The sequence below is a fragment of the Manduca sexta genome, unplaced genomic scaffold (genome assembly GCF_014839805.1).
Source record: "Manduca sexta isolate Smith_Timp_Sample1 unplaced genomic scaffold, JHU_Msex_v1.0 HiC_scaffold_2883, whole genome shotgun sequence".
In the NCBI taxonomy this organism is placed as follows: Eukaryota; Metazoa; Arthropoda; class Insecta; order Lepidoptera; family Sphingidae; genus Manduca; species Manduca sexta.
The window spans coordinates 1-18,697 of record NW_023593893.1 but is presented as its reverse complement, the minus strand read 5'-3'; the positions used below and the strand labels follow the sequence as shown (position 1 = coordinate 18,697).

General features: G+C 35.3%; 1 protein-coding gene across 1 annotated transcript; it reads right to left on the bottom strand.

The window, feature by feature from the left end:
• Positions 1-5: 5 nt before the first annotated feature.
• Positions 6-17,712, bottom strand: LOC119192529 (low-density lipoprotein receptor-related protein 4-like; the record flags this gene model as incomplete). Its single annotated transcript, XM_037446340.1, is given in 32 exon segments — positions 6-114; positions 478-806; positions 877-1,180; positions 1,262-1,367; positions 1,506-1,593; positions 1,674-1,807; positions 1,876-2,038; positions 2,119-2,209; positions 2,291-2,480; positions 2,559-2,774; positions 2,907-3,068; positions 3,146-3,296; positions 3,479-3,561; positions 3,564-3,583; positions 3,661-3,798; positions 4,117-4,280; positions 4,400-4,581; positions 4,666-4,875; positions 4,943-5,096; positions 5,177-5,363; positions 5,741-6,060; positions 6,132-6,282; positions 9,305-9,464; positions 10,012-10,118; positions 12,922-13,051; positions 13,316-13,520; positions 13,609-13,733; positions 14,106-14,177; positions 14,180-14,227; positions 14,230-14,301; positions 14,583-14,763; positions 17,673-17,712. Coding segments are annotated over 31 exon segments (4,626 nt in total), but the record flags the coding sequence as incomplete, so codon positions are not given.
• Between the last annotated feature and the right edge of the window lie 985 nt (positions 17,713-18,697).

The following is an 18,697-nucleotide window of genomic DNA, read 5'->3' as shown; positions in this document are numbered from 1 at the left end:
TTATCAGTCCAATAAAGGTTGTTTGCTATCCAGTCCACAGCTAAACCATTGGGCTGGTCCAATTTACCCTTTATTACTATTTTGGTTTCGTTCATCGTTGTCATATTTACAGATCTGTAATATAATGCTTATGATTTATTATTCATAATACATACACACAATCACGGCTTTTATTATAGCCCGGCAAGGATAGTCAGAGGCATAACTGGTACACCCACTTTCCGCCGTGTTAATACCAGTAATAGGGGACGCTTATCGTCATATCGGACACAAATTCCAGACTCCGGGCTGATACTGAATAGAAAATTATTTCACTTGACCGACTTGGGATTGAACCTGAGACTTCAGCACTACAATCGTACCATAATACAGTACGCTATTGAGGCAGTGTCATGCATAATATTTTAATTAATAATTAGAAAACAAATACGTTTATGTATATAGAATAATTCAGTTAAAAGTAAACAGACAACAAACCTTATTACGTCGTAGTCGAGATCAGTGTAAAATATCAACTTTTGTTCCCAATGAAAATCGACGGCAATAGAGTTGTTGACTTCTTTTACTGGAAGATTAACGTCCCATTGTTCTGGTGTGTCGAAAGATATGTATGACAGACTTCCTCGAGCAGCGAAAACCAGAAATTCCTGAGGATGCTTATGGCAGATCTTAGGATGGTGTTCTGTATTATTCACAAACAATATTCCGGTAGGGCAAGCGCATGAATAGCCATGAGGAGAACGAAGACAAAGATGTGAACATCCACCATTGTTAGTTCCACAAGCATCTTCCAAAACTCGTTCAGTCTGGAAATTTTACAAGGGAACATCGTACTTTGTACTTAAGTCAAACCAATTGTTAATAAACATTAAATACCTGAATAGCTCTAATATCCATAAGACCTTCTAAATTTCTTCTGATCGTGATCGGTTCATTGCGTGTAGACTTGTCAGCTCTATGAAGCGCTTTAGTCTTCCAGTCTGTCCAATAAATATGTTGGCCGACGATGACAATGCCGTAAGGGTACGAGACGCTACTAAGTACAGTGGTTCTATTGCCGCCATTGAAGTTGGAGCTTTCGATTGTCAAAATTTTCGCATCGTTCCAATAAAGACGTCCCTCTATTCTATCAATGGTGAGTCCGTTGGGCCATTTAATGTTACTGTCAACGATGACTTGTCTATAAACCAAATATCGATGTTTAATACACAACTTTATCACAAGGAATTTAGCAATAGAGCAAAAGGAACTGAAGTAGTACCTGTTATTGCCGTCCATATCTGCTCTTTCTATTTTAGCGGACGTTCCCCAGTCTGACCAAAACATGTACCCTAGCTCGTAATGCAATACTATAGCCCTTGGAGAATCTGAAAAATACGAAGTAGGTTGTACATTTGTATGGGACTACCATTATATTCGATTACTTTAATGGATATTTTCAACTTTTAGTTTGATTTGGGAGCAAATCACTGTTAATTTTTATCGTAATTACTCTTTGATATTACCTAGGTTGGTCCATATCAAAACTTTCCTATTGGTGCCATCAAGTTCAGCGACTTCAATACTGTTATGCCCTCCATCAGTCCAATAAATCTGGAAGAATAAAATTACGTCAATTATTTCCTTTGAAAAAATAATTCAAATATTTGATAATGAATTTAGAAAGATCTTACCTTGCGACCGGTGGAATCAATAGCAATACCGTCAACAGTGTGTAGTCCAGATCCGATCACTGTCTCAATACGGGTTCCATCTCTAGTTGCGCGTTGTATCTTTCTTTCCCCGGTATCGGTCCAATAAATAAGACCTACAAAACACCTGGTTAGTACATATTGTCAATTTTTTATAATACGTCACCATAAATCTCTTACTGACCTGTTCTGTGATCAACATCAACTCCTAATGCATTTTTCAATGGAGGAAGAGGCAAAACCACATCAATTAGATACGGCACGTCCAAAGATATTACTCGGATGTCTACGCGATGAGCAAATATCAGATAGTTGACCGGTCCATCAGCGCAGGTTTTACCATCCTTCTGTAAATTCATTCAAATTGTAGAAGTTAGCAGATAATATTATATATTGTTAATGTGAGCATAAAATAAGACATACGTACATTCAGTTTGATTCCAATTGGGCACGCGCATGATCGACCTCCAGGTTTCAATAGGCAAAGATGGGAGCAACCGCCGTTATTCTTTCCGCATCTAGAACAACAGATACACAAGTAATAATAAAAATTATTTACAATAAAATTTTCTATACGTCCTATAGCTGATTGTACCTACCTATTAACACCACCTACACGCTCCTTGTGGAACACTCGGACGTCCATGAGACCTGCTACGCCAGCACCTAAGGTGCGTCGATTTTCACCGGTGAATTTATTAGCCGCTTGAATAGATTGCGTGTCCCAATCGGTCCAAAAGACTTCATCTCCGTACAGATCTAAGCCAAAAGGATGTGGAAGGTGTTGACCTGCAAAACAATTGAGTTTAATTTGGATGTCAAAATATATAATATATAAGAAATTCATATAACTTATTTCTTTTTTACCGATCAATATTCTTCGTCCGGTGCCATCTAGGTTTGCATACTCGATTGTTCGATTACCGCCATCAGTCCAGTAAATGCGATTATTGCCAAGATCTAAAGCTAAACCATTAGGCCAGGTCATATCGCCGAATATCAATCTTTTACGATTTCCACCATCCATATCAGCTCGCTCGATGCACGGGGAAGTACCCCAATCCGACCAGTACATAACTCCACCTGTAAAAGTAACTCTTATCAATAAACCCTTTAGACTTACTTCTCACTATACATAATATTACGAAAATACGTTTAAAATAACGCAGAGTAATTTATTTTAATTATTTTTTTCTTCATAATGTTCATCTTTACCTTTAGGATCTACGACAATGTCTCTCGGTTTATCAATGTTATCCCACGCTAACAAAGTCCTCATGCTTCCATCTGCTTTTGCAACTTCAATTTTATTAGTTCCGGCGTCCGTCCAATACAATTTGTCGGTAATCCAGTCGTATGCCAATCCGGCTGGCCAAACTAAACAAAAAAATAATTTTAATAACATATGGCATTCATCCATACTAACGAAATAAACTATAATGTGACCATCTTACTTAGATTTGAATTCACAATTGTATTTTGATTAGATCCGTTGAGGTATGCGCGATTGATTGTGTCCTTTTCTACGTCAGTCCAAAATATTGAATTACTATTCATATCCCAATCTAAAGCTACGGCTGACTTTATACTCTCAACTGGGATGACCTGAAAATAAATATAAAAACTAGAATTCAGACATGGCTGCGCTTCGTGTTAAACGAGAGTTATTAAAAGTTTTGCTATATTATGTTCTAAAGTAACAAAAATATGGCATGAAATCAATTGTTGGCTCTGTGTGTAGAGTAATTAACGTGCGTGTGATTAACTAAAAACAATTTTAATATTACCATATCCAACGAATCGATAGGTTTCTTTGGATTCAGCTGTTTTACTCTAATATCTTTACGGCGAGCGTAAAGTAACAATTTTCAGGTTTTTCTTCACATGTTACACTGAAAATCAAGTCGAATTTAAAATGTTGAACTTGCTTTGTTTCATATTTAATATTATAAAATATTTTGTAAGTTACCCATCAGAATTTATATTGAAACCAACTGGGCACCGACATGAATGATCATTGCTGTTTGGTAGACAAAGATGGGAGCATCCTCCGTTATTAATGCCACAACGATTCCTGTACGTCCTCAGTTGCCTCAGGGGATGATAACTGTAACAATATGGTCAGGTTAGCATTTATTTCAATGTATTTTTTTGCGTAATATTTACCTACTACTAACATTTGCTCGCGGCTATACCAAAAAAGTACCTTTTTTCTTTGCATTTCGCCGGGAAAGTGTAACCGCCCAGCGTCATTGTCCTTTCTTAGGGTTTCAACTTACAATTTTATACTCATATATTACATTCAAATTTCATATAAATTGGATTATCAGTTTTTCTATGAAAGCATAACAGATAGACAAAGTAACTTTCATTTTCAACTTTCAGCAATAATTTCGCATTATAATATTACTATGAATTTTAAAACCTGTGTATATCCATAGGAACATTGATTCCAGCGTGCACTGTTTGTATTCCCATTCCGGTATTCTTGTTCACAGTCGATATGCTTTTCGTATGCCAATCTGTCCAATATATGGCATCCTCAAACAACGTCAACGCAAATGGATGCGGCAATCCTTTCGTAGTAATCTAGAAATATAAAAGTATATAAAAGGTAAATTATTTCGTCTCAAGAACTAAACTCACCCGATTCCAAGAGAAACCCCTGTGTTATGATATTTATTTGGTTATTTTAATAATGAACATACCCTGTGCCGGTCTCGACCATCAAACATTGCTCTCTCGATCACGTGGTGTTTAGCATCCGCCCAATATATTTTGGAATCAGTGTAATCGATTGTTAAACCGTTAGGCCAGAATATTTGATCGTATATAACGGTGCGACGTCTACTGCCATCCATGTCAGCTCGTTCGATCTTAGGATTGGGACCTAAAATATTTTTAAAGGTATTAATTAATTAAAAATAAACATTCATATTATTAAAATCGATTATTATAATTAAAGTGTAGTTACCCCAATCTGTCCAAAACACCAAAGCATCGCCAGGATGTACAGCAACAGCCCTTGGTTTATCCAAATCGTTGGCAATGAGCACCGCTCTTTGAGAACCATCAAGTGTTGCCACTTCCACTCGTCGAGTCCCAGAATCAGTCCAGAATAGGAGATTGTGTATCCAGTCCACGGCTACACCAGCTGGAGTTTCTAGTCCCCATCTTATAACATCTAGAAACAGCAATTCGATATTTGTAATATTATTTTGAATGTCGACGAATTTTCATTTTTTTATTACCTGTCATGTTGTTTGTATTGATTTGTGCCACACGAATAACTCTTAAATTGTTTTCAGACCAGAAAACAAGCTTCTTTTCATAATGATAGTCCAAAGCCACTGCATTGTGAAGCCCCTTCACCACTGACACGTAGTTATCGCCAGTGAGCCACACCTAAATAAAGAAATGATTATTTCATTTTAGAATTCCACATTGGATTCTCTATTTATTTGACTGAAAATCATAAAACTTACCTGACGTATCCCAATTCTATTGGAGAATAGTAATGTTGGCGACTCCCCGGTATGTTTGCAAGATCTTCCGTCAGGTCTCAAGACATAGCCGGTCATACATCCACAATAGAAACTTCCGACAGTGTTCGAGCATGTTTGAGAACAAACTGGGTCCTGTTCGTACATGCACTCGTCGATGTCACGGCAACTATGTAAAAAGTAGTGTTAAGTATATTAGAGTTCGATGACGAATACAAAAATTGAATCAATATTTGTATTTTGGTAATAGAGGATATGATTGCGTTTATTGTAATTGAACAGGATATTTAATTTATATATTAAAAGTTAATATTTTAGAATTACGTATATTCCAAACAATCTTGGCTTCACCTTGCGGTGAAGATGCTATTAAAATATATAAATTTGTAATCTAGTTAGAAAGGACATAAAATGTTTCCTTTTCCAATAAATTAGTTTTAGGATATAATGGTTCTGGCCGTAATCTTGTGAATTAAAAGCCTCTAAGCTTATACATTAAATAAAGATAAAAAAAAGAAACTGAATATATTATCATAATATTTTTACCTAAACTTATCATCAGCTAGCAGAAACCCAACAGGACAGGCGCAAGCAGGACGTCCATCGTATTCAGTAATACAAAGTTTTTCACATTTATCTTGCGAGGTACATTTACGTTTTGTAGGGCAGTTTTCTTCATCGTCGCCTCTAGGACAATCCTTCATACCGTCACAAACATGTTTCCTGTTAACACAGTTTCTGAAAGCATTGCTGATAAGATGATCCTGTGTTTTGCACGTATATTGATCTTCTTCGCAATTTATTTCGCAATTCAATTCATCTTCACCGTTGCTGCAATCCCGAACTCCATCGCAAAGCCAGGTTTTCTAAAAATATATATTCACTATAAGAAAGTTCCTTAGTGTAACTGATTTATATTTGATTGTTGTTATCTTACCAAAACACAGCGTCGGTCAGCACATGTAAATTCGTCCGCGCTACAGTTGCGCATGTTGTTGGGTTCGCAGTTCAATTCGTCGCCACCGTCGGAGCAATCTCTTTCAGTGTCGCATCGCCAGCGTTCCGGAATACATTTACCGTCGCTACATCTGTTTTTAAACAAATATCACTTACACTTGTTATAAAATTTAAATTTAAAGCAACTCCTGCGTTTGTGGTTCCTTAAAGACGTATTAAGAGCGTTTACGTGCCGCGCGTGAAGTCAACTATAGGTAATTCTTCGCAAAATTCACTCACACAGAGCCGTTGCTTAGCTGTGTGCGTAGAGTTAGCGCGTCGGCTATCTTTATAGTCAGACCAACCAATTTTGATCTTTTCGCTTTAATTATCTAATTGGAATGTAACTTATGATTTATGAATTTATGATAAATGAAGAATTATATTATTAAATATATAAGAATTCATCATGAAATAGTTTATATGTATCATTTTGTAATTATAAAAAAAAAATAAACATTTTTAACAAATTTTAACGGCAATTTTACAAATTGTTATTTTCACTTTTTAAATGCAAATGCTTAAATTTAAGCATTTGCATTTAGAAAGTACCCTTTAGTAAAGTGGAGCTCATCATGAAGCCGAAAGATAGGCACCAGAACTCCGTAATCAGACAATAAATCAGGAAAATTACTGTGCTACGATGTTTATAATGGACCACATAATTACTCCATAGATCTGCAGTTTTTAATATTTAACGTATTGAAAGTTTAAATTAAGTCATTAGAAATTACATATTGGAATTTATATTTTGAGTCAGAAGGTGTATGTAATGAGATGTCATTTTTAGGTGTATAACTAAGAAGTGAGAAATAAAAGACTTCTTTTTCGGAAGTTGGTTATATTTTTGGATAGTTTTTTTAATAGGTATTGCTTCTCAATGACATCGATCAACAATCGATCGATTGTCCATCCATGTATAACAATTTACCAGATTTATATCCATAGTTTTGCATAATATTTGCGACACACGACGAAGCAAAATAGTTGGTTCTGTACTTTTTTGACCAACAGCAGTCAGCTTTGACTGTAAGTATGGGAATACCGTCTTTTACATCGCCACAGGCAACATCTTTATCAGTTTCTTCCCTAGCGGCCTCTTGCATCCTGTCCTCTGCAGCTAATTTCAATCATTAGAAATGTGCGTTTAGTCCATTGAAATGTTACAATTTAAGGACCGAATATTGCATTTCTTGGAGGACGCAATTTTATTTTTGGGCCATGTGTGGGGGGTCAATAGAAGCTTAACCTCAAGTTTGTGGGGTCGCCACCCTTGTCCCCGGCCGCCATCTTGTAAAAAGGGGTGAAAACACTTTTTTCGCGATATCTCGGAAACTATACGTCTTACAAAAATTTTGTAAAGCCATAATTTGTAGCAAATTGTTTTGCCTGCAAATATGTTTTTTCTCCTTTATCCCCAAATGGTAACTTATACCTTTTCTACCTGCATAACATTCGATAAGTTAAATTTGGTAAGTTCTATCGCAAAGAAAAGAGTTAGGAATAAATAAGTAAAGTTGTACGAATTTAACAAAAAAATTGTAATAATATATTTACAATAAAAAAAATCAAAAATAAGTTAAACATTTTGTTTCGACCGGATTCTCATGAGCATTGACGAACCCGGTAAACTTTGGAGCGCTGTAACAGCGTTTTAAATGAATGAACAAAAAAATTATAGGGAACAATTTTCCTCAAAAGATCATTTACAAGTTAGTTTGAGGTAATTTTTTGTAAAATGTAAAAAAGTTATAGAGCAAAAATAAAACTTTTATAAACATTTTCTCACATTTTTGCTTATAACTTCTTTAATTTTTAATTTAGGGCAAAAAGTTATATAAACATATTTGTAGGCAAAACAATTTGCTACAAATTATGACTTTACAAAATTTATGTAAGACGCATAGTTTTCGAGATATCGCGAAAAGTGTTTTCACCCCTTTTTCCATGATGGCGGCCAGGGGACAAGGGGGGCGATCTCACAAACTTGAGATTAAGCTTCTATTGACCCCCACACATGTTCTAAAAATAAAATTGGGTCCTCTAAAAATACAAAGCTCATGTAACATTTCAATGGGCTAATTGTTTTTAGCTTAAGGTTCCATTTTTTCCTTCGAGTAACTATGCTCTAGTGTGTAATGAGTAAAAAAAGCAACAACCATAACTACAGACGCATATTATAACATTAGTACATCAATCTTTTAGCTTTTGCTTTAGCCGAAGTTTCAGCGTTGTTACGTTTCCTTTTCTTGCCTAGAAATAGCTTTACTTCCCATTGTGTCTGAAACATAATAATATAATAATAATTTATAGTAACTACTAAAATTATTGTCAATCATTAAAGAAAAAAATTTTACTTACTAAAGTACTAAGATGTGGCAATCACTGTATACACGTGACTATTTTTCTACGCACAGCAAAGTCCAACTGGAGTCTCGCCGGAGCGACGAGCGATACGTCCCTCTCTCTAGAAAGCCTCACGGCGGACTAATTTGAAACGATTTGCGCGTTGCGTTTTATAGTGGTATTTAAAATATTTATAGAAAAATAACAGAACTAATTTTGTAGAATTTTTAAATTGTATGTTTTTAAGGAGATGTTCTTCTATTATAGTAATCCAATATTATATTCAATTAAGTAAGATATAGTGATAAAAAAATCATTTAAATGACCAACATTTCTGAAATTTCGAATTCTTTGAATTTTTATTTCTCATGAATTAAACATAAAAAGATATTTTTCTCTACTAACTTTTTCTTCAGGATCTTTTTAGTTAGATAAAAATAACATATTGTTATGTTCCTTAGTGGTTTAAGATATTTTGAGCTTCGAAATAGACGTTCGAAGCGCAAATTTGAAAACCTCTGTTCAGTAATCATTAAACAATTTACAAATACTCAATAAATCTAAAAATTTTCTCTACTAACTTTTTAGACAACAAAATTTTCTATAATAATTACTAATTCATATGTTTTTAAAATAATGTTTTGATGGATATTATCTCCTTCGAAAAGTGCTGTTTTTGAGACATACGGCGCGCGGATGCGTAAACGCTCTTAAATTAAATTTTAGTATACAATTAGAGCTAAGTTGATAAAGTTTTGGTTGTCTTACTTGAATTCCCCAGCGTTGCAGCTGCCAGGGATCATAGGGCATGAATCTTCATCAGTCCAGTCGCCGCAATCGTTGTCGCCGTCACATTGAAATTCTTTGCGTACGCATTTCTTGTTTTCGCATTGAATTTCATTTTCCCCGCAGCGCAGTAGGTCGGCAGCTATACATTCATTACAATATTTTCTAATACTATTTGAGACTAAGTTCACATTCTGTTCTAAGTACATTTTATCCTGTAAATCCTGCCATAAGGAAGTCATGTGAAATCTCTTACTGTATTAAACGTGTGCTCAAATTGGCTCGGCTATCAAAAGGTAATTTATATGCCACAATGCGAATCGACCGGATGTTAGCAATAACGTGACGATCGAGTTGCAAATCACGAAGGGGTCCTCAATTCTTGCGTAACTTCACACCGGCAATCTCTTTTTGGAATTATTTACATACCTTGACAATTTTATAGATACCTATTTATTTTTGCAAAAATTGTAAATCAATTATTATTTGAATATAATTTTGTCTAAGACTGGCAAATGTTTATATATTCATCAATTTGTTCTACACTGAATTTGCTCAAGTTCATTTCAGTCGATTTTAGTCTTCCGTCAGTTATTAAAAATACAAATAGAAAAGAATGTGAGCATTTCTACAATATATCGATCGTTAAATCCATCGTAGTGGTGTCATATTAAAGTAAAGTCACTCACGACAATCGGCTTCGTCCGAGCTGTCCGTGCAGTCAGGGTCTTTGTCACAACGCCAATGCTGGGAGATGCACTCGCCGGTCGCGCACATGAACTGGTTCTCGCGGCATCTGTTGAAGTAGAAAGAAGTATTTCTTGTTCCACCTAAGAATAAGACAAAGTATGAGAAGATAACGCAGATGCGTCTTTCGATGGTCGGGGTTGCAGATGCGCATGAATTGTTATATTTTAGTGCGTAGAGCGGCCCAAACCGAAGTATCCCAGAAATCTTTAAATGGATTTCCTCATTAAAATATACACGTTAAAAATAGATTTGATTAGAATTATTAATATTACAGTATCGAATAATTTATAAGAGTGTATGAGTACAGAAAAACCAGATGTTGACAAAGGACATGTCCAAACACAGTTTGTTATTCGACCGAAATTCTAACCAACATAATTTACATATATTTGGATAGAACTCTTAAAAACGAGTTTATCAAAATCTTTCTAATCTTTTTAGATTTTTATAATTTTATTTTACCTAAAATTACACATAAAATAAATACTTTCGAAATTTAAGTGTTGCTAGTTTTGTATGCACCCCCAAAAAATAGTAAAATTGTGAAAAATCTAGTTTCCAAATACAATTGGCTGTATAGTTTTACGAAAGTAAAACTATACAGCCAAATTTTCTAAAAATCTAAGTTATTATCTCTAAGAATAACCGCAAATCACATTTTTTTTTATTTTCCCTTTATATCTGCGAATGACAATAACTGGCAGTTATCTCCTCCCCCTCTTTGAATGAATGAATGAAATTATTTTTATGTGTTACTCTGCCGCGACCATTGACGTATAGTACATAATCAGTCTTACTTATAAACTTGTTTTAGCGTTAAGAGGTGCTTAAGAATTGCTTAAATAGCTGTCAAAAACATCACCGGTTTCTTAGTTTAAACCTTATTCAGAGGCAAGATGGCGCGTTTTGACTTACAGCTAATCGAGTAAATTTGTGTTTTAAGTATATAGCTGCGAATTTTTTGACATTGCATGCCACATTTCTTTCTTATTTTTCTCATAAATGAAAGGATCTAAAATTATTTTTTTAATGATTCCATGCGCCACATTTTTTCCCACTTTATTATCCAGTAAGTTTTAGGTTGGTTAGAATTTGTTCAAAATAAAGAACCGTCGCCCATACAAAAAGCGGACATGTCCTTTGAAAATTTTATAATTAATTTACATATGATAGAGCTAACGATAAATCTATGTTTAAATTAGTTCATTTTTCGTAAAAATAATTGTTAACAATAGCTATTCGTTTCAAAAACAGAATCAATAATATTCAAATGTTACCGTATTTACTTCCCATTCAATCACTTAGTTAATCCTCGGAAAAAGCCAATTAAAAAGGTAACCCTTTTCTATTTCAAGTAAAATTACATCGTAGCAAATCCAAAAATAGAATTATTTTCTCAATAAATTTCCAATCATGATATAATTGCCATTTCTAAGTTCTACCTACGTATTTTTCTAAGACATTCCAATTAGGCACACAGATTCCTCATACAAAATAATATTGCACAAACTGGTCATATCTAATATTAAACACGTCAATAATTTAGATCTATAATGAGTCTGCCCACGGAAGTCGGGATATATCGGTGTAGTCTCCTTCAGTAAAACGGAGGGTGCGCGTAGGCGAGTTGTCATGACAACCAGCCCGCTACCCCGCGCGCCTACTTCCTACCCCGACGCGTATTGATCTGGCGAGCTGCGAGCCCGGCAGCGCTCGAATGAAAAACCTCAAATCGTAAACTGGACGACAGTACAAACGACAGACTTATTATTGATTTTTTTTTACTTAAAAATGATATATTAATCGAGTGGAGAGTATGAAGAAAATTTGTATATTATCAAACTTATTTTTACAGATAATTCTGTTAAATATATTTTAAGACTAATTCCGGTTCCGAGAGTAATTCAAGTAAACATAATTTACTAATCATTTCATAGGCGGTTCAATGTAAAGTAGATATCAAAACACCACGTACATAATTAATTCCATGTAGAGGGTTCGATAAATGTATAACCAATACTACGATTTATAATACGTCATTCCGTTTAAAATTTAAATTACCCCAAGATTACGCAATATCAATTTCGTTTGCGTTCACTGTTGATGGAATTATCTTGACAGAGCCACCCTTGACAGTGATGACGTCACGAAAGGGCGCGAGGGACAATAAATCCCGCACTGATTGGACAGCTATTGTGTTAACATAATTTGACACGATTATGTCAAGTCAAGTACTTATTGAAGCGAGGGTGGATATTTGTACCAGCACAATATCTATATAAGAGTGATATTACTCCATTTATTTTTAAATCGTAATTCTTATAACGTGAGGGTAATATTCAATTGAACAATTTTTAGCCTTTTAACATCAGAGCTATCGAATACAGTGTAAAATCTTCATTTTACGTAAACATTTGGATATAAAAACAACCATTAAACGAGACCACAATAACAAACAAAGGCCAATTACAGATATTTTTAATAAACAATGTAAGAAACAATCTTAGACATAATAGTGACAATATTCTATCAACTTTAATAATAATACGAGAAAGACCATTTTGGAACATTAATATTGCCAATATTATATGTAAAGGCAATCAACCGTTTTTTTTTAATCATAACACTAAAAGAGACGTTTATCAACGGCAAACAAACAATTATCACTGATGTATGAACGTTATATTGTTTATAATAATTATAAAAATATTTTTGCACAAAAATACCAGTCTGCCTTACTGGCCTTTTTATATTATTTTTATAACACTTAATAATTCCAGAATATGTAGTCTAAATACAGTTAGAGGGTTGAAAAAGATTTATTAAAAAAAAACCATATAAATACTCACTTGCCCTTGGTGCAGTTGGTCTCGTCGGAGTTGTCGCGGCAGTCGTTCTCGTTGTCGCACACCCAGCCGTTGTGGATACACAGCCCGTTGCCGCATTGAAACTGATCGGCTGTGCAATTCGCTGTTCCTCCTGCCACAAAAAAAATATTAACTTTTGGTTTTAGGGATCCTTTTGTTTACGACCATTGTAGGTCCCCAAGGGTTGTTCATTGAACCAAGACTATGCAACGGTCACCTACCTCCAGCATGTGCTAAATGTGGTAGGTTTGCGGCCTATATTCTTCTATCGGAAAAAAAGAATTCTAATTCAGTAGTGAAGCAGCACGGCTGATGAAGACACACTTTCATAGTATGTGTCAGTTGGCAATACACGATAATTAAAAAAACAACTTACCGCAATGAGTTTCATCAGAAAAGTCTCCACAATCATTATCACCATCACAGAGCCAGTCCAAAGCTATACACACGTTGGTACTGTGACATATGGTGCGATTCTCATGTTCATCGCAGGACCTGGCGCAGCCGGCTTCGTCTTCAGCCTCTGCGCAGTCGGCTATCCCGTCACAACGCTTTTCCATCGGTATACATGTGCAAGATATCTGTTAACAAATCATTAGGTCAGTCAGTCAGTCTTCATCAAGTACATATCACAAGAGGGAAATAGAATTTGAGATGCTCATAGCATACCTGACAAGAAAAATGTAATTTGAGACATGGTTGAAGGCAGCCTCCGTCGTCGTGGCCCTCGTCCATGTCTCCGCCTTCAGGGCCGGGGTGGATTACGTCAGCATTCTTTTGAAATCCCGGCCGATCTATTGTCACAATATGTCACTTGAGTCCCATACTAATATGTGTAAGAACAAACTGCCTAACGAGCATATTGTTCACCTGTCAAGTGATCTTGACTTAAAGGAATTAGAATTAAAGAATGAAAATGTGGGCTGGGATTTTGGATATCTTACAATATAGAATGCAACAGAAACCTTGGAATCCACTTTTCTGTAAGCCTAGTTCTACCAGATCGAGTCACCGTACCTATTTATGCTATAAATAAATATGTTCACAACATGACTCTACCTCTTATAGCTATTCATACACGATGATATATGGACAATTTCAATAGTATAGCAATTATTATTCTACGGACCTAGTGACGTGGATAATTATAAAAATGTATTACTCACGATGCCAGCTTTCTACGCGTGTATAGATGCTGTGAGGCCAGAAACCTTGCGTCTGTATTGGGATCGGCCCGACCCGACGCCCATAGCTGGAGGTTGATATGGTGGCACGCGGCCTAAGGGAACCGCGGGTCGGGCGAGTCGGCGGAGCCATTTGTGGGACGCGGACCGGCTGATGCCTGGGTCTCCTCCGCGTTCACTGTTGAATACACGTGTAGAAGTTGTGGAAATTGTGTGCCATAGAGATGATTATACGTGTGGATTGGAGCGAAAATCAAAAATTCTATACTGGTCAATCATCAACTATAGTTATTTGAAAGTTGGATGCAAAATTTTTGTCTCCTATAGCCACAGGCGTAATTAAGAGCGTATCTGTCTGTCAGTATTAAGAATTTTATAAAATATAAGAATAAGAACAAAGTTAATTTAAAGACAAGTAAACCAAAAAGAAAACAAGTTACTTTAAAGATGTTAACTTACCACATATCCATAGCAATGCAACAGAAGTGAAATATATGGCGATCGGTGCTGGCATGGTGAAGCGTCACCGGCGGCGCGTGGGTGATAGCTTAGGTGACTTGCGCAGCGGCGGCGCGTGTACTCGTCACTCGCGCGCGCCGTATCATGGCTTGACGCTTCCCACTCACAGCTTGCACCCTATCTGTAATGACTATATTTTATAGCTGGTCTTTATCACGTCGGATTCCCGCGGAAAGTTCAATTTTAATTGACTTAATATATGGGTTCACTCTATTGAGTTATGTAAAATGAACTATACAAAACCGATATAATAATTTCTACGCGTGACTTAACTAAAGATGAATAAAACAGCGTAGGCGCAGACATTATTCAATATATAATTTTAGAACTCTTTGCGTAGGAGTCACATTTAGAGAAAATAATATTAGTTATCTCTTACAGTTTTTGTTGTGAGGACTTTCAATATTTTTAGATGTAGGTATTATAATGTGGTATGTACATTCTCTTATTTATCTCTTACCCTTAAGGTTCATCAAGGATCAACGTATGATCAATAGGTTGCTAATGAAAAGGAATTAAATATGGATTGAAAAAGAAACTCATACTACGTCAATATAAAATTTAAAATGATAAAATGCAAACTGTTATTGTATTTTTCGCGACACGTTGCAGATAATGTAATAAGCCATTATGTTCTTTTACAAATCCTCCTCTGAATCATAGCAATACATTTTACGTATGAACATTCTTCAGACAAACGTACATTCGTTTGATGTAGTTATGAAATGTTTTGATATTTCATAATGAATTATGAAGGTCATGTGGAAATAATAAGAACAAATATCTTTTGAAGACAGGAGTAACAGAACATTAATCATTACGTATTTTGTTGATCTTATGTAAAACTATATTTTTTTAGTTTATCGATAATTATAATTTCTCTACTAATTTTGTTCAGTTCCGCCGACGTGAAAATATTTTTAGGTAAATACGTAGTATCTTAGGCCCCAATAATAATTATTCTTATGCTTTGTTTTGACGTATCATAAGTACAACTTTGTGTGCCTACGTGATAAATAAAGGATTTTATTATTTTTATTTTTTTAAAAACACTACATCCCAAACAAATATTCTCGTTAAACATAAATGTTTGTGTTGATGCTGAAATCCAACCCGGGACCACTCGTATACAGCTGACTCACCGCGCACCCCAAGGGGGCTTCTATAGAGAGTATAATATACCTAGTAGATACCTACTTCTGATTATTACGCTCAGTTATGAGTAAAACTTATGAATCCAAAAAAATATACATAAGTATATCAAACTATTTTACCAAAAATACATATTTTTATGTAAGCACATTGTGAATTTCTAATAAATTATAAAATAATTATCATGATGTTAAAGATTTTATATCCAGCGTCATCACAAAATCTATGTTTTCTAGCTGAATTAATTCTGGTGATTGCCATTGTCGTAATACTACTATTATTATTCACATATAGTATTCCAAAAATTATGAATGATTGATCTTTAAATGAATTAGGTTCATACATGACCTGCGATTAAGGTAATTGAATGACACGATATCACACTAGACAGAGTTCGTTGAATGATTTAATATTCGCGATCGATCCGAGTGTCTATAAATGGAAACAGCCGTAACGCTATGTACACATAACATAATAGGCGTTTTGATACTTTCAGGTGTCAGATACATCGATATATTTATATACTTTAATGTTTAGATGCACCCGTAGAGAGTTGCTGGCCCTATCTTACCTCTTTAGAAAATACTTAAATCTTACAATTCGTCATCGGCCCGTCCTGAGTGTACCATTTATGATCCAACTAACAAAACTTAATCACAAACCGCACACATCTACATCAAATTAAATCTTTACTCTCATTAAATTATTTCACATCACTGAAAGTTACCTACCAGTGTATTTTAGCCCTCAAAACGTAATTACGTCGTCGCGAAAACCCATTAAAATGGATGCCGGGGCAGCCATATTGGACGGAGCGAGTCTGCGTGTACGGACCTGCGCCGGGAACTATGGGCTACTTGTTGATATCCTCTTCATTCACGGCGCACCGCGCATTTTACGCAGTTAAAACCTCAGATGCCACCCAATCCCAAGAATTTCTAGAAATAACTCCCGGATGCTGGGATTGTGATCGTCATTACATTCATAAAAACTATTTGCATATTGTATATAAATATAGGAAGGTTTTGAGGAAGTATGTAAATAAATATATAATTGTTATATACAATATATAAGTATATATGTAATATTATAATATCTAAACAAGTCATTAAATCTTAGGTAATACGACCAACACGGCGATAAATGATAACTCAATGGAAATACGTTTATATAAGATTTAAATTTTGCTTGACGTATGGACCCTTACTTCAGTTAAATATCAAAACATGTAATTTTACCTCAATAGTAAACCCGTAAACCTTATGGTTACCAATACCAACGCTATCATCGAACAATATTATTAAAAATCATAATACATATTAATAAAGAAGATATAAATAGACCAAAAGCATTCACCTTCAAGGCTGTAATCTCACATACTTCTCAGCACACCCAAGGTATTCCTTAATTTAATAAAAACAACAAACACTCTATAGTTACTAACAATGCATAAGCTTCTTATTGTATTTAACTCACACAAAATAGTCTTTTCCTTTTTAAAACACTGTATTGATGTTTATTGTGACAATATTTAGCAAATAGGTTCGCATGAAAATCGGACGATCAATACAGGGCTGGTTGCGCGGCGGCTCGCGCCCACGCCTGTCCCCGCGCGCCCCTAGCCTCCACCCCTCGTTACGCGCCCGCGCCATGCGCTCTGAACCCCTTGCTGCGACACGAACATCCCAATAGCTCGAAACTAAACACCTTCAGCCGCCCACAGATATCCTAAACATGAACCTATATTCATAAACCAAATTTTCCATTTTTTGATAATCCAGAGCAGATGAAAATCCCAAGTTATCACTGTTGGTTAAAAATTTCCGATTGACATGAATCATTAATATTTTTTTTCTATTACAATTACAAATTCCATACCTGACGTCTATCGAGGCTGTGATGTTGACACCATATGAATTCGGAATAATCGCAGATCGATTCAAAACGCGATTAATTTTCCACTTATCCAACACAGAATATGAACAAACACAATAGTCACTTTTATTTAGTACCGATAAAATAATTGAATATAGTAGTTTTTGTAGAATATTAACGAGCACGGTACGTATGTGTTCCCGTGGCGACGTCGGAGTAGGTACTAGATCTGGAACCTGAACTCACCCCCCCGCAGTTCCTAATGCGCCCCGCGCAGTCTGCGCCTCATCGATGAATGGAGCCCGCCGCCCCTTGGCACCTTTCGTTTCTATGTAATCCTCGGAATATTCTCCTAGATTTGTATTGTATCGCCAGCTCTGAATAACGTTCGATGAAAATAGATCAACTTATAAATATGTATGGTTAGACTTTGTGCTGTTATTTTAGATGTAACGGCAACAATTTTAAATTCAAGAACTTTGATGGCATTTGTTTGGTTACTGTGTCGCTAACACAATATTATAACAAATGTTGTCAAGGAAAATTTTGCGTACAAATTTGAAATTAATATTTAACTACCTAGTTCAATAATTTTGCAACTTGAAATGTGTTTGTACGAGGCGTTATAATCCCATATCATTTTTTTTTATTAATAAGAATACACAGATAAATTGAAATATGACTAAGATCCAATATATTGTTTATAATAGTGCATAATATGTTTCACGCATCGATTTTCCGGCTCTACATAGCGTAGCAATGAAAGACAAAATCTCTAAAGTATAACTTTACTATTTTCTGTTGCATAATATTATCGATCGAAATATTCTTATGTATACTTAAAAGTCAACGTGGCGTTAATAAGCCCATAGGCAACCACATTTTATGGCACTACAAAGCTTTTACGAGTAGATAGTTCGCGTTTAACTTGTGTTTCAGTTTCATAAATCGAAACCCCAGATGGCAGTAGACATGCTGTTAAGGAAACCAAAGTTCGTACTGAGGTTCATGTAACATACGTGTCTCAA